Here is a 17,206-nt window from a genome sequence, read left to right as displayed (position 1 = left end):
TAAGTTTCTGCCACCGGCTACAATGTAACACCTCTCATCTCCGGAGCATGGACATTCGAACATTCTGCAATACACCAGGCATATCTCGCAGGCAGCTACTGCGATTCTTGCAACCAGCATTATCAACAGGGGTGTCATAAACCAGTGTTTTCATATGACTCCAGAAATCAAGACATGATAGGTCGGGTGACCGAGGAGGCCATATAATTTTTTCAATGTATTATTATAGCGATTTTTCACTTACGGTCTCTTTTCTTTATGGTGCTTCTGTGTACATCACCGCTTCAGGAAAGCATTTCCGACCCCACATTGCTATATGATTTCGAGTCGTCAGGATGCCCCTCTTAGAAGTTCTGAAACGCTTAACTGAGACACCCTGTAGAAGTTTAGCTGCTTTAAAACTTAAATTGAAAAAATAAAATTTAAAACTTAAGAATTTTTTTTAACCTTATTTCTATTGAAAGAAAAAAACTTTTCTTCGTTTTATTTCTATTAAAAAAATTGGTTATTCATAGACAGCAAGATATTATTGAACAAAAGTACCTTCACATCAACTTGCACCGCGGGGATGACATCTTCTAAATTCCATTATTACCCAATATTCCTGAAATGATTTTTAAATGTTAAAATTCAATTATTGAAATATTTGTGTCAAATAATGCAAAATTTTCTCATGTTTATCCTTTCTATAGTTTTTCTATAGTATATTTTTTTTTAATACTTTAATATTCTTTATTTTGCTAATTTACTTATTGGTTTAATTTTATTCAAAAAAAATATCTGACATAACACTTGCTTTTAAAATTAATCACACATTTGGATTAAACAATCCATGTAAAAATATTTTTTGATACCAATGTGTTAATTTTGTGCCAAAATTAGATTGTTTTCCTTTTTCTTGTGTATATCTTTATCATGTGCATCTCACTTGTTCACTTAAACAGGGCTCCCACGGGTCAGGAGGGAACAGGGAAAACCTTGAATTTAATTTTGCCTCTGAAAAACTTTAAATAGTCAGAAAAATTATTATTATTCTTATTTTTTTTTTTTTAAAAAAAAGACTGGAAAACTTCTACATTATATCCAGAAAAACCAGTTTCAATAATTGTCAGTAACAGTAATCAGTTATTGAGATTCGAGTTACATAATTCTGACATCTATAACAATTATTTGTTGTAAAACTTGACACTTACATGCTTTTATCCTCTTTTAATGATATTTCTTTTATCACAGAATCTAATATTACAAGTAAATACATTACAAGTAAAAAATCAAAGTGGTCTGATTAAAGATTGCATCGTATAGATAAAATATGGCTTTGATTTTCATTGAAATTTTCCTGATATACCTGGAAAAGTCCAGAATTTTTTTTCCTGAAATTGAGTCAGAACCCTGTTTGAGTTTCTATAGCTTTGTTTTGTTATGTAAGTGCATTCATTTACCTATTATAGATGCAACTATTAGCAATGTAACAATGCAAAGCTATTTTTTGAGCCAAATTAAGTGGAAAATTATTATAAATTTGCTATTTCATACTTCTATTTTTTAAAATAAACTTACACAACACCCATTGGGAACATACTGCATTGTTGTAGTTAAAATAACAAATTGGTGAAATACTTAGGTTGCCTTTCTTTACAAAAGCAAATAGTATCTGTCACATTTATTTGTAAATTCACACTGTACTGTTCCTCTTTTCTAAATTATTGTAAACATTTTTAAAGGATACATATATGTTAGAATTAAATATGCTTTTATTTTCCATATCAATATTGATATGGAAAATATATGATATGATGACTTATAGGCTTTTCCCTTTTTTAATAAGCTTTTCAGTTGCATTCTTCATTTTATTATTTGTGCGTAGTCAATTATTATTTGTTTTCCTTTTCTAGATAAAGAAAAACTTTCGAAGTGCACTTTTCAACTTAGCGCTTTTGCTTACTGATGATCACCGTCCTCTGGAAGCAGTGCCTTTTCTCAAACAACTTCTTAAGGTAATTATCACTAATTAACAACTTGTTAAATAGTAATTTTATTTAGTAATCATTGCTGTTTGTGCCACAAAAAAAATGATTCATTCGCAGAGGTAGAGAAACCAAACATACGGTTTATCTGTGATTATTATGATTTTATAGTCAAGAGTCTTAGGTTTGAGTGAAAAAGAGTTACAGTTTTGAGAATTTCCGCTGTAATTTTTAAAAATATTTTCCCTCTCGACTACAAGAGTTATAAAAATTTCTCTGTTCGCAAGTAATGTATGAAGATTTTTTTCTATTCCTCAAATAATTCAAAAATCAATAATATCATTATAGAATTAAGTAGTATCTACATGTTTGCCTAATTTAATAACTTTATCAAAATATTACTTTTTTTAATTTAATAGTCAACTCACGCAAAATTTTACAACATTATATACCATTTTAGAATTAAATAGCTTGTACAGTGTGCCAAATAAAAGGACCACCCAGAATAATTTTTGATCTAATTATCAGATCTTTATCTTTCAGGATTCCATCTTACTTGTTCGAGGAGGTGACCTAAAATGTGCTAATAAATTAGTGCAAACAGTATTTTAAGTTATGGAATCAGACCCAAAAACATACTTTCTGTGAATAAACATACCTTTTTTTTTGACGAATTTGGATTTCTGACTTTTAAAATATAAGGGGTAACCTTAATCTGGGAAATATAGTCACAAGAGTGATCTTAAGTTTGGACCCCTTAAAGTTAATTGCTTTTTGCATATTTTGCCATATCTTGAGAATTTTTTAAGCAAATTGAAAAATCTTTGCAAACAGTTATAAAATTTGTTTATTCAAAAATAATTCCATGTGGAGAATAAATTTTGGTAAATATTTACTATTTTTTATTATTTTATTTGATAACAGTCATTTGAACCATTAAGATTGAGCTCTACAATATGAAAATTAAAAGTTATTCGGGGTGGTTAGTTAGTTTTTTTTATCACTGTTTACCTTATAATTCTGTTAAATTAAATTTTGTAAATTCTAACTATTTAGATGTCTGTGTTGTACTTCTGTTTGCTGGTAGCCAGTTAGGAAAGTTGGCACCTCTTATTTTAATGCTTTAAATTAAAAGAATTAATGAAAAAAATCTCTAACTTGTTTCTGTTTTACGTAATATTTTGTGGAATTAAAATTTTATTTATATATGATCAATTTAAAATCAATATGTTCTTTTAAAGTATTTTCTGAAAAAATGTAACTTAATAGTTTTTAGAAGTGTGAGACTCATTTTTAAAAAAAAAACATTTATCCAATTTATAGGAAGTTTCTTATTTTGCCCCTTCTTTCTACTGCTTTATGTGTTTCAAATCTTGCATCCTCTTATTAAGAAGTTAACTGATATTTATGAAATGCGTAAATGTAAATTTTGCATTTGAAATATGATTTTTATCAAATTTTTTAAAAAATTATATTGAAGCTTGTGCTTACTTAATTGAATTTTGAGTTATTATCTCATAATTTTTTTTTTTGTGTATACTCATTCTTTAACAATTAATTGAGAGACTGCATTTTATCTGCACAATTAAAAGCTTTTAATTTGGCTTAGTTAATGTTTTTTATGTTTGAAATTATAAAACAACCATTTTCAGAATTTTACATCTTTTTGAATCTTAAAGTATTTAATGATAGGGGTTTAAAATTATGAGACAACCATTCACTATGGCACCTAATATTTAAATAAAACTCAACTTGTATATTTTAAACATTAAAATCTAAATATTTAGGCCTGCTGACTTCAAGTAATTTTGAAATTTTTAGAATTTATGATATTTGTATGCAATTTGCTAAAAAATAGCAAAAAATTGTGGATTAAATTTTATCAACTCTAATATTTTTTCGCAATCATCAAAACAAGTTTTTATACTGAAAAATTACATTAATAAAACAAAAAGTATTTAATAAAAAAATATAGTTCAAAATCTTATATCATTAAAATTAACTTTATTTACGTTTCATAATGCTTTCTAATTTTTTAAGTAGTTACTAATTACTCTTATAATTATGAAATTTTTTTTTTACACTTACCTCTTTATGATCTTCTCCTCCCCTATGGGGTTTACAATTAAATATAAATCTTATTACTCCTATTTTGCTTGTTTTCCCCTTTATTTCTAAAGTAGATTTAGTTTGTGATACCATTTTTGTTGCATTAAGAGGTGTAATAAGTGTTTGGTGCAATATACATTTTGACCTTCGTGCTATTAAACTGAACTCTACACCAATGGTCGGAAGTAGCACACTATAAGTAGTAAAACAAGTGTAGTTGATACTTTTTTTTCGTAGTTTGTAGTGTAGCTCGCTACTTTTTTAAAAAAGTAGTGTAGTTGGTAGTGCGATATAGAAAAACAGTTGTTTGTTGCGATTCCTGGCAACTACTTTTAATGTTAAATTACTAATTTTTTGAATTTGATGGGTATAAATCTTTGCGGGTCTGCCAATGGGTGCAATGAAAATGACCCTATGGCTGCAGCTGAGCGTTAATCAAAATTACATATTTAAAATCAAATATAACTAATATATAAACTAACCATTCCAAAAATGAAATAATTTATAATTTCAGTTACACTTTCACAGGCGAATGCAGACTCGTGAAACATGGGTGTTACTTCAAAGGAAGGGAATGTATTTTCGATGTACTTAATTTCTTAGAGGAAATAAAAAAGTATTAAACAATTAGATGGTTTCGCCTTTCTTTAATTAAATATTCGCTGTCGTAAAAGGCACAAAACGTTGAAGATTAAATGAACAAATTCGAAAAAAAAAGTTTCGGAATAGTTAACTGGTTCATGTAAACACAAATAAGTAATTCTTAATTATTCCCTTATATTAAATGTAAGCCAATTTCTTATTCATAACCATTTTGAACGTTGGTTTAAATTAAGTTCTCCAGCAAAGTTCATCACCTTACAGTAGTTAAGTAGTTATTACAATTGCAAAGTAGTTTGTAGTCGCTACATTTAAAAAAGAAGTAGTTCTAGTTAACTACATTTATAACAAAGTAAACTACAAAAATAATGTAGTTTTTCTGACCACTGCTCTAAACTCAGCAGAGCATTTTGAGGATATGCTCAGTTGCAAAAATCTTTTTAGTTTTCTAACAATGCACCTGAAAACTACTAAGAGTGAAATTAATATGTTCGAGATACTTAAGTTCATAAAGTCTACCAATTAATTGAAAAATGAATGAAAGCTAGATCGATTGAAATGAGTTCCAGATTCTTTGTTTAAAAGAGGTTACCTTTAATTTATTATTGAATAAAATTTATTTCAGCATCATCCTGAGCATGTGAAAGGTCTAATTCTCCTTGGTGACATTTATATCAACCATATTAAAGATCTTGATGCTGCCCAAAAGGTATTTTTTATCTTTCTTTATGTATTTATCGTATACTTTATTATTTATAGTTATATAGTACTTTTATATCTAAGCTAACCCATTCAGGATTAAAAGCTTTATTTTTTTTTCTCAATTAAACTTTTGCTTAAGTTCTTTTTAAAATTTTTTAATAAAATTTTTCAGTTGTGACATTTATCAAAGGTTTCATTCATACAGAGTTCCCACTGGTCACGGATAGCAGGGAAAACCTGGAATTGTCAGGGAATTTTATTTTAGCTCCAAAAATCAGGGAACGTTGGAATTTTTTATAAAAACTTGGAAAATTCCTTTATCATACCTGGAAAATAACCATTCTTAGAATCATCAGAAACAGTAATCAGTTATTTAGATTTAAGTTATTTGATTGCATTAAAGCATATAATTTAAATTTTAAATTATTATAAGAATATTAAATGTGAATTTGTGAAGGAGATTTTTAATACCAACTAATTGCATGATTTATAACTTTTAATGATCACTTTAATTTCAAATCATGTGTGCCACACTTGGCTGAAATCTGTCTGCTTTTTTACAAGATCATTTTAGAGAGGGCAGTGTACTTTTAGGTAACAAAATTAATGCCTACGAAGCCATTCCTCATTGTGTGTTGAATAACAGATTATTGGTTATTAAGATTAACCTGAAGTGATTTTATACTTCTGTTTTCCATGTTAACTCGTGAAAATTGATAATTCCCTATTTATGAGGTCACCCACTAATATTTTGGAACATAATTTTTGTATAGGTTTTTTCATTGAGCTTTAAATTTAAAATTTAGTGACTTAATGTTTTTAAAGCTACTGTCTATTAAGTTAATTGAGGCAAAGACTACCCATCAAAGTGTATCGTGATTTTCAGTTTCAGAGCCGCTAAAGATCCGACCCAATGTTGGGCGCTTGAGAACACTTTGGATGCGTGATGCAATAGTGAGCTATCACCATCTGCTCTTCATTCTAAATTGTGGTAATGCAAGCATAAATATTGTCATCTTATCATTAGGAATAAATATTTGGCTGTTGCTAATGTCCCATTTGAGTAGCTCAACTCTATGGAAAAATTACCCATGAGAAATAGCAAAACTCGAACCATCAAGGTCAAGCTAAGGAGTTAAATTGTGACTGCCCTGGTGTGCGTCAAAAAGAGCTTCTTCAGCTTAACAGAAATAGCTTGAGGAAGATCATTGGTTTTCTCACTGGTCACTGCACCATTTGGAGACACCTCTAGATTATGGGTATTACACGTGATCTTCATTGTCGTGGTTGCCATCTTGACTTCACGACATATCCTTTAAGAGTGTGAGATCTGTTCTGCTCAAAGATTTGAGCATCTGAAATGACATTGTGTTAAGATCTAGTTACTACCGGATATTCCTGTCGGGAGTTTGCTGAACTTTGTTTCAGCTATAAAGCTTTTCCGCTAGTTATGATCAGTCTGGGTACAATGGACCTCTAGTCGATTTTTCTCAGAGCTGTTCGCCCTCTAAGGCTACGAGTAGCTCAGGTGCAATGTTAAAAAAAAACTAAAAATTTTGTATTCTTATTTTTCAATTTTTAATTAAATTTCTATAAATAAAAAAAAATCTCATTTTTGCTTTACTCATTGCTAATATTTACTTCCTTCTTTCGTTCTAGTGCTATGAAAAAATATTGGTATTGGAACCTACAAACATTCAAGCAATTCACAACTTGTGCGTTGTTTATGTAGAAAGGGGCTTCCTGCAATATGCAGAGGCTTGTCTCCTAAAGGCCATATCCTTAGCACCAAAAGAAGAATACCTACACAGACATTTGTCTATCGTCCAAGCGCGAATGAAGAAGCACACTAGTGATACCATGAAGTCAAAATTTAAATCAAGCAATGAAGATAGCGCATCTATCCAGCCAACGTCTAGCCTACCTGCGTCTATGGAGCTATCAGAGAACTTAGTGTATGCAGATTCATCTGCAGTGCCAATGAAGAAAAAAGAGCAAAGTATATTGCAGCAGCAAAATATATCGATTAAGAGATGAGTTGTTGAGTTAAATATTAATAGGGTTTTTGAATGAGTGGTGCTAATGATTTGTTATCGAATGTTTATTCATGTTGACTTAGCAAAAGTGTAATATCTTATTAAGATTGTGGAAAGGCAGAGATTTTATTTTTATTTTTTTTGAATGCTGAGATTCAAGGGGAGAGTGAGACTGAGAGTATAAAAGAGTTACGGTTTATTAAATCAAATCAGACTAACTTTGAAGTTAAATTTGAAAGAAAGAATTTTAATTATTGTTTGTGATACATGAAAACAAAATTCAAACCAGGTTGCTGTGCTATGCATGCAAAAAATTCTCATCCTCGCTGCTTTCTTCAATATTTAGTAATGGTTGATTCTTATAAAATATATTTAAATCCTAATGTGAAAAGCTAGACTAGTATAAAATTATTTTTAAAAACCTCTTTGCCTGTTTCAAATGTTGCTTTCATTCAATTAGTTTTCTTTTGTGATTAACCTATTGCTTTCAGTGGATTAGAGTGATAATTTTTGCTGTGTTGAAACACTGTTAGCAAGGGATTAATCAGAAAATATGTGATTATGTAGCAAAAGGTCATTAATAAAAAATTTATTTCAGGCCTCAGTTAATATTACTGTTTTAAGTCTAGTGATTGTTTTGTAATAATTTAATTTTTATGTTCACATTTTCTATTTGAAATCTGGTTAAATGTTATCAATTATATATTAGTGTATAGCAATACTTAATCCACTCAAAATCAGAAGTTTAATGTCTTCAAGTGTTTGCACAAGAAATTGTGTACCTATTTTTCAATTTTCACAGAAATTTAAATCCTTATGTAAGCATGCATTATCTACTTTACCACCTATGTTTTAAGATGCATACTGTAGCAGGTTACATAATGAATAAAACATATGTGTTGCTTACAACACATTAATGAAATTGGGAAAAAAAAGACTATTTCTTTCTGAAAATGTGAGTGTGAAAATTGCTTATTCTTTAAAATGAGGAAAAGTAGCCTTCCTAAACCTTTACATGTTAATGCTGTTTGAAAGATTTTGTTTATTTGTTTTACTGGAATGCAACCTTCCTAAACCTATGTTAAATATGTGTATTCTGTACATAAAATCTGGAGCTTAGTGGAAGAATATGTTAAGTTATATATTAAGTAGAATTGAGAATGGCAACTTTAAAATGTATAAAATCATATTTCCAATGAAAATGATTTTATTTAGAAACTTATGAAGATGAATTATTGTTCTAAACTAGTAACTGACCATAACTTTTTTTTCTAAATGTTCTTTAACTAATTAATTCTTTTCAAATGTTCTTGTGTTTCTACTATTGATGTTTGATTCAGAGTTTAGTAGAAGAACATGTTAAATTGTATATCAATTCGAAAATAGCAGCTTTAAAATGTATCGAAGCATATTCCCATTGAATTTATGACAGTAAATTGTGCTTTTATACTTATTGTTGATCATAACATGTTATTTAAAAGTTCTTTAACCAAGCTCTAAATATATTGCTACTAATTTTTACATTTGATGGAGATTGTTGTCTTGTATGCAGAGTGTTTCATAACCATACTGATAAACTTCTAGGGGAGGTAGAATTGCATAAGCTTTTATCTAAATAATCTTAAATTTTTGTTTTCTAATAAGCACTGTCAAAAATTACATAGATGTTTTATCATAATTTATGATCTGGCAAGATTTGCCAAGTTAGTTGCTAAATCATTAAACTACAATATACCAGCAATTTATAAGCAATTATGCAGCTTTTGACAATAATTATTAAAAAAAAATTCAAATTAACAGGAAATTAAAATAATTTAAAATAACCAGTTCAAGGTGCACATCAAAACAGTTCATAATAGGAAAGTGGCCCAGCACATGATGTGATGCGTTATCTATCATATCTGCCAATTCAAATTCTTAATAATTTTCCCTATCTTTCCTAGAAAGTTGTCTGTCTGGTCGTGAAACACCCAGTATAATGAATTTGAGACTAGTGATTTACAAATGTATAAGAAACATCAGAAAGCTGTTTTCAAAGCATCTTATGAAAATAAATCACTTAAAATGGAAATAAGTTTCTAAATAAATGTTCTATACCATCACAGGGTTGTCACTGCACATGGAGAATAGGGAATACCTGGAAAAAACAGGGAATTTAAATAAAGTAACAGGGAAAAATTAAATTAAATAATAAAATAACAGGGAAATTAAATTACCTAAAATAGCAAAGAAACAGCAGGGAATTTTGTTTTTTATTTTTTGTCTTTTAAAAAATAGTAACCACTCAAAATGCAATATGTGGGATATTTAAGGATGATATTTCAGCTACATTAAACTATTTCATTGACTACAGCATTATTTGTTTTAAGCATGTTCAGCTGTTCCTTTTTTTCCAGCAATTATAACTAGTATAGTTAACCGAGTACAGCTCATACAAGAGAACAGTGATTGTGTTTTTCCTCTTAATATATTGTGTATAATGTGTACAGGGAAAACACAGGGATTCCCCCCCCCCTAGATTAGAGTGGCAACCCTGCGCCAGATGACGATAACTCATTTTTAAACTAGCAAATCTGAATGTTCTTCAAATGTGTTAAAGCTCTACTATTGACATTTGACTGAGAGTTTACATTTGGTTTATTCTATAAATATCTATGCAAATCTTTAAAGCAATAAAATAAATATTCTGCCAATTCTGTGGAATGGATATTCAATGACTAGATTTTATTGCTTAATACAAGCAATATATAAGGAAGAAATATTAATACTGTTGAATGTGTTGTAAACAAGAACTTATTACGTGTTAATATGTATTTAATTTTAACTCTGTTCTACTTTTGTTATTATTTTGGTTTATTTAAGTGATGAATATGAAATCTAATGAAATGGTGAAATGTTTCAAATTACTATGATATCGGTGATAATATTCCGGTCAAACTTTGTTTAAAGTTTCCTTCTTCCTTATAGCAGTAAAAATTATTTTTGAATTAAATGTAAAAAGTTGTGAAAAATGCACAAATTAACTTTAATTTATCAAATTTAATTTTTTTCTTTATTTCCGCAATGCCCGATGTCATGATGCCAAGAATTTAAAAGTGCTTTACAGAGTATAACTATAAATTGACTTATGACTAAAAATAAATTTTTAAATTAGCACAAATCATTTATTTCAACTGTAAATTTATTGAGTCATAAAGAGTTGTATCCTTAATTTTATATGAATTATTTCAAGCTAAAATGTGAGATGTTATGCACAAAAAACTATACTTTTTACAATAACAATAGAAATAAAATAACATTTAAATAAGGCATTTCTTTTTTCTTATTTCAAGATTTGAGTTGTTATAACAACACCATTTATAGGAAAGGAGCTCTTACTATATTTTTATTATATATATTTCTATGTGGCTTTTGACCTTTTATATTTCAATAAAAAAATTGATAGTCCTGAAACAATTATTGTAAGTTTACAAACTAATGTTCAAATTTTTAAGGTGAAATTAAACATAGATATTATACCATAAATATAATGTAAGAAGGTCTACCTGAATCTCATTGTACCTTATGTTTATAATTGTGTGTGAAAACTTTTTATTCTGGTCAATTTCATTTCATTAATTATTTTTGAAATTGTTTATTTAGGTTGTTTTTTTCCATTACGATTTTGTGATATGTGAGTAAATCAAGATAGATATCTTGAAATGAATGTTTTGTTGCTCGTGCGTTTTAAAATAATCAACATATCTGAATTTTGGATATTATTTTTAATATTTTCTATTTTATGGTTTGGTATTTTTTTAAGCACTCAATTTTATACTTTACATATTTGTAAATTTTGCTAGTTGTAAGATATATGTATTTTTCTATTAACTATTATTTTGATGTTTTTTATATTTCTTGTATATTTGATATTAAGTATTTATAGTAATTTTTTTCAGAAAAGGCACTACTGTGTATTATCTTTTAATTTGTATAAAATATTAACTATTAAAATTTTATTTAAAAACTAGCAACTGAAAACTTTTACATTATTTTTGTAATTAGTTTTATTCTTTGATATTTTTTTTCTGGACTAAAAAAGTACTCTGTGCTTAATTACTTTATTGCTGATACCATGTTGCAATTGTTATTTGTGTTGTGTGGTTTTATTTATATACTGGTGAGGGGTTATTTTAATTGCACTTTAAATAAAACTTCAATATTAAAATAAAATTTTAAATAGGCAAGATTTAAAAAAATAATAATTTGGAATATCTAAATTTGTTTGATTTTAAATATGCTCTGAAACCACAAAGATCTTTTTCTATTGTTTTTCATTTGTGTTAAAGTAGTATTTAAATTTGTAATTAAAAATAGTCTCCTTTTTTTAACATTTATAAACTTGTTTTAATTAGTTTTTTTTTTCATAATACTGATAGAATTTGATTTGTTTTAATTATGTGTCTTTTCATTTTCTACTTTTTTAAACATCCATTTTCTTTGAATTGTTTTTTTTCTCCTTGATTTTTGACTTCTTTAATGCACTTATTATAAAAAAGTATGTACTTATATATGTTGTTGTGTTGAAACACGTAAGTTTAAAAGTAAGAAGGAAAAAAAAGGGTTATCTCAACATTTTAGGTGTGAAAAAAAAAGTAATTGAAGTGCATTCCAAAATGTTGCCATTGTTATTACTTGATCTGTGATGGGTCAGGGGATAGAGCTCTCACCTTCCAATGAGGTGAACCAGGTTTGAATCCCAGAGACGGTTAAACGATATGAATTCCGAATCCGGCTTGCACCGACCACAGTGCTGACGTAAAATGTCCTCAGTGGTAGACAGATCATGGGCTAGAGTTCTCTTGCTGTCAGGCTATTCGTAGGAGGTTTTCGTAGTTTTCCTCTCCATGAAATGCAAATGCAGGTTAGTTCCATCAAAAAGTCCTCCACTATTACAAAATTCTCTCAATACTTGATTCAGGAGTTCCCTTGTCTTCTGGATTGGGTACAAAATTACAAGTCTGTAGAATTGAACACTAGTAGTCATAAACCCTAAATTCGGTTGTCTGTTCAACAATGGTTACAAAATGTTTTTAATTCTTCCACTAAAACATAAAGTTTTCAGACAGGTTTTTCCTAGATTTCATGATATTTAATATAAATATCAGAAATGGTGATTAAAAATTGGGGCCTTGGCATTAATAGTTTAAATATAATTTTGAATTTTTTTTAAAATTTAAAAGGTAGGTGGCAAATAACGAACGTTTTTTTTTCACATCTAAAGGAATTAAATGACTAATGTTTGTATTAAATGACTATAGGAATTAAATGACAAGCATAGTTGCCAACTTGTTCGTAAGGAATAAAAAATCTCCATTATTTACATATCAACAAATATCATATACCACCAGATCTCATTGTTTATTTTAAGTTACAAAAATACTAGTTCTTGACTGATTAATCATTCCATTTTTTTTTTATCCACTTTACTCAGGATTTGCAAATCCTACTTACATTGTTTTCAATTACACTTAATATAACCTTTCTGTGAAGTTTTTATTTCTCCTTAAGAAAGAAAGCATATTTAAAATAAGTTTTTGATATTTTATTCTTGTTGCTGTTAAGTCTATAGTGTTGGAGAATTTATTTTAGTTTTTGTAATAAGGCTCATACCTCGAAAATTACTGTAATTCTTAATTTATTATATGAATATCAATGCTGTTATTTTTTGTTCTGTTAAATGGTAATGTATAAATCTCATTATTCACCTGCAAGCAGGGAATTTTGTNAGGTGTCAAGTTTCTTCCGCAATTGAAAAAAAAACTGTAAAAAAAAATAAAAAAACTTTCCCAGAAGAAACTTTTTCAAAAAGAAATTTCAAATATTAAAACAGTTTATAATTACAATCTAGTCTAATGTATCATTTATTACTTCAAGCTGTTTACTATATAATTTTTAAATAAGTGGAAACTAAAAAGCAACAATTGCAAATAAATACATTTCTTAGTAAATTAAAATATATGTAGTTCTTCCATGTTTTATGTTATAGTGCATAGTAAAACCTAATTTTATAATTAAGATCAGTTAAAAAAATCAATTTGTATTAATATTACTCAATTAACAAATCATATACTTTACATATGCTCTACTAAAAATCATATATTGAATTAATAATTACAAATAGCATGCTAACTTTTATTATCAAATTCTATTAAATATGAATATTCTAAAAGACTTTTAAGTAATATGATAGATTTTGAAGTTATAAAACTACAAACTACGGCATAAAACTACAAATAATAATAATATTGAAATAGCAATAACTTTCTGGTACTGTATTAATACTATATTAAGCTATTCTCATCAACGTATCGCTAAACAATTTTATTGGCTGTTTTCGATTTCTTCTATTTCGTCCAATTTTTTTTCTGTATGAAATGCCATCCCTGTTAAGAAGGCAAAACTGTGAGCAATTATGAAATATTTGCACTTTAAAAAAGATCTCCAAGATTTGAAATTTAGAATATATTAATTTTAGTTTTTATGTAATTGTAAATTTTATATCAAAAGTTAAAAAAAAAAAAAAACTCTTAAAAATTTATTTTAAAATATATTAATAAAAAAGAGAGTTTATATAAGATAGTTAACTATTCGGAATTGGGCGGCAAGGCAAATAATAGATATTTATATTCCTAGCTTTAAATACATTTCCATTTTTTTAAATGAAATTTTTACTAGACATGAACGTTGAATGTAAACAGGTCTGTATGATGTTTAGTGCCTGTTAACTAATGGGGTGGGGGAGGTCGGAGCACTCGAGGGTTTACTGTTAACTTTTAGAACACTAAGTACAAAGTCAAAAGATTTTTTTTTACCAACTTATTCTTGAAAATTCAAGAGAATATTAGCTTGCAACTGTAGATCGCTCTGAAGCTCTTCCATATTACTATATAATACTTAATAATTGTATGGTGAAATACGTATAGGTATTGTTTTGATCTTCGAAATATCTGTCCAGAATTTTACTTATTGTGTGTTAAAGTTTTTTAACTATTTTATACTATGCATTTGAATACTGTCTCCATGTAAATACTGTTGATATTTTAATTCCATTAGGTAAATAAAAATTCTTTTAACTTATTGAATGTTTCCTTCAATTTTAGTGTGTCTTCAATTTTATTCGTTTGACACAACTTGTAGTTTATTTCTATAGAATAATTTGTTTACCGAGTCTTATTTTTGTTTGAAAACGAACATTTAATCCTGATAATTCGAAAATAATTTCAAAAATATGTTTTTTTATTGAATCATATGTTGACAAAAAATTTAATTTCTTTTTCTCACTTGATACCTCACAGAAATTTTTTTATTATTTTTATTTGCCTTATTTTATTTAAAATAGTGCTTTTTTGTTTTATTTTATTTTTCATTTTGATAACCGGAAAAAAAAATTGACTTCACTGCTCTATAATCGTGTTTTGTTCATATGAAACTCTGATTTCCTAGAACCTCTAACATGAATGTTAAGTTGTGGGTGTTGATAAATGGAGATGATTTTGAAAGAATTACTTTCTTTTTTTATTATTTAGCTATTTAATTTTTTAATCTCAGCGAGTTATTTTAAATTATCTTTTGCTGACAGATATCGACGTGTGCTAAGATAATTTACACTTTTGTTTCCGTGTGATTTTAACTACCTGTTTCAGGGGTATCGCAAAAATTAAATTGTAGCTTTGGAAAATAGATAAAGCAAGATTATTTAACCGCAGTTAAGCTTTCTTGACTTATTTTATTCACGTCGGATTAAAATCTCTATTGCGTATTTACTCGTTGCATAAAACAAAAATAAAAAATACAATTATTAATACTCGAAATTGTAATAAAAATATATATATTATTTGGTGGTTTGTTCACTTTATCTAAATATAACTGTCAAGGTTGTTATATTGCAGGTCTCGCGGCCCGAAACCAATCACATATGTAGGCGGCCAGCGTTGATTTGCGTAAACACCAGTATTTTTGCCCTACGAGTGAGGGTTCTAGACATTCTTAAATTGAATATAAGAATATGAAGCATTCGATCCAAATGCTCTCAGGGCTGAAAGTAAGGAGTATCTTATTTATAAGGTAAGGAGTAAAAGAAGTTCTTACTATATTCAACCGTTAACTATTCATCAAAATTTTCTTTTTTTAGTATGAAAAAAAAAATCCCAAGTAAATGTCATAACTGTTACGAAAAATCTTGGTAGTAAGTTTTTCATACTAGGACCAATTCATGCGTTCGACGCATGAGTTGAATGAACAAAATTTGAAGAGTAAGAGTGAATGGCCGAAATATTTGTTATGTCCGATTTGATATTAGTTCATTCGTTGATATTTCAATATTTATTCGATATTTTAATATCAGAGTGGGAAAAACATGAGTATTCAGAATATCGGGCTGTGGTTCTTGACCTTAAAAAACGTTAATGTATAGAATAACGGGCAAATATATACCGGATATAAAGAACACCGGGCAAATGTATATCGAATAGTGGTCATTGACCAGATCTAGAGTATATTTCGGACATTTACCAAAGCGACCATGTGATTGTCGACATTCACCGGTGTAACTCAACAAACATCGATTTCTGTCTTTCAAAGTATGCACGTCATCGCGTTATTTCAGCGCAGTGTGGAGGATTTCCAATATTAAATTCCGCTCTCAGCTGGTAAATACATTTGTGTTAACTACTATATGTTATTTTGCGAAGAAAATTTCATTTTACCAGACCTCAAGAAGTTAAAAGGGAAAGGAAATTCCTACTATAATTAGCATGAATTTATTACCTCGATTATTTATCATTGGGAGTCCTGTATTTAGAGTATAGTTTGTCTACAGAATAAAATCCCCTCGCTGTTAAGTTTAACCTTTTTGAAGGCCGTGGTAAGTATACTTACCACCACGTTTTACCACTTTTAATTTAGGTTTCCATTTTTTAATAACTTCAGCTTTCTTGAAGTGAGTTTGAATAAAATTGATAACCATTTGTCACTTTTAAAAAACGTATAAAAGTTATAAAGTACGTAATTCCTTTTGAAGTTTGTAGCTTTTAAGGAATTTATTTTATAAATAAAGAAAAATAAAAGTCAATAAGTTCCTAATAGGTCATGTTAAATATATTTACCACCCAAAAAATGGCATTTTTATAAACTAAATGAGTTTTAAATATCAATTACTGTTCTTAAAACAATTTCAATTCCAAAAATACTTTAATTTACCTTTGCTAGAAATAAAGGGCCCGTTAAAGGATTAAGGCCGTTTGCTGCTATGGAAATAAGATATACCTTAGTTCAAAGAAGGGAGAGGTGTAAATTTTAATTTTTTTTAAGCAAACACATTGTAATAATTTATTTTTAAAAAAATTATCTTTTACACGTACTGCATAACTTACATTTAATGGCACTGCATAAAGTAAAACTATGGTTTAAAGATTTTACTTTTTTCAGATTATGGATAGGACTTTTTATGCCTCGTGTTTTTTCCTTTCATCCCTTCAAAAATATTTCTCAATCACCCTTCTTGAAAGTTTTATACGGCCGATAGAATGATATCTTTTCATCCTTTTCAAAGTCATTGGGATACCAATGGATTATAACTTGTTCTAGATATAGTTTTCGAAGAAGTTATTATTTGTAATAAATTCGTCACGTAAAAACCTACATAGTTCTTGTTAACGTATTGGCACATTGTATTTAGTTTACAAACTTTTCGATACAGGTTTTTTTCTTAATACTATTATCGAAACTATATGTGTTACAATTTGGTGAATT

General features: G+C 28.1%; 1 protein-coding gene across 1 annotated transcript in view; it reads left to right on the top strand.

Annotated features, from left to right (window-relative positions):
• The window catches only part of LOC107443870 (protein O-mannosyl-transferase Tmtc3), a 42,278-nt gene extending 32,668 nt beyond the window's left edge, over positions 1-9,610 (top strand). The window contains exons 19-21 of the mRNA XM_016057875.3: positions 1,896-1,997; positions 5,302-5,385; positions 7,038-9,610. Coding sequence (XP_015913361.2) covers positions 1,896-1,997; positions 5,302-5,385; positions 7,038-7,415 — 564 coding nt within the window. The 3' untranslated portion in view covers positions 7,416-9,610. The remainder of the gene's footprint in view (positions 1-1,895; positions 1,998-5,301; positions 5,386-7,037) is intronic.
• Positions 9,611-17,206: the final 7,596 nt, after the last annotated feature.

Source organism: Parasteatoda tepidariorum, chromosome 8 (assembly GCF_043381705.1).
Source record: "Parasteatoda tepidariorum isolate YZ-2023 chromosome 8, CAS_Ptep_4.0, whole genome shotgun sequence".
In the NCBI taxonomy this organism is placed as follows: Eukaryota; Metazoa; Arthropoda; class Arachnida; order Araneae; family Theridiidae; genus Parasteatoda; species Parasteatoda tepidariorum.
Note: the sequence above shows the minus strand (reverse complement) of the source record. Positions and strands in the feature narration are given on the sequence as shown.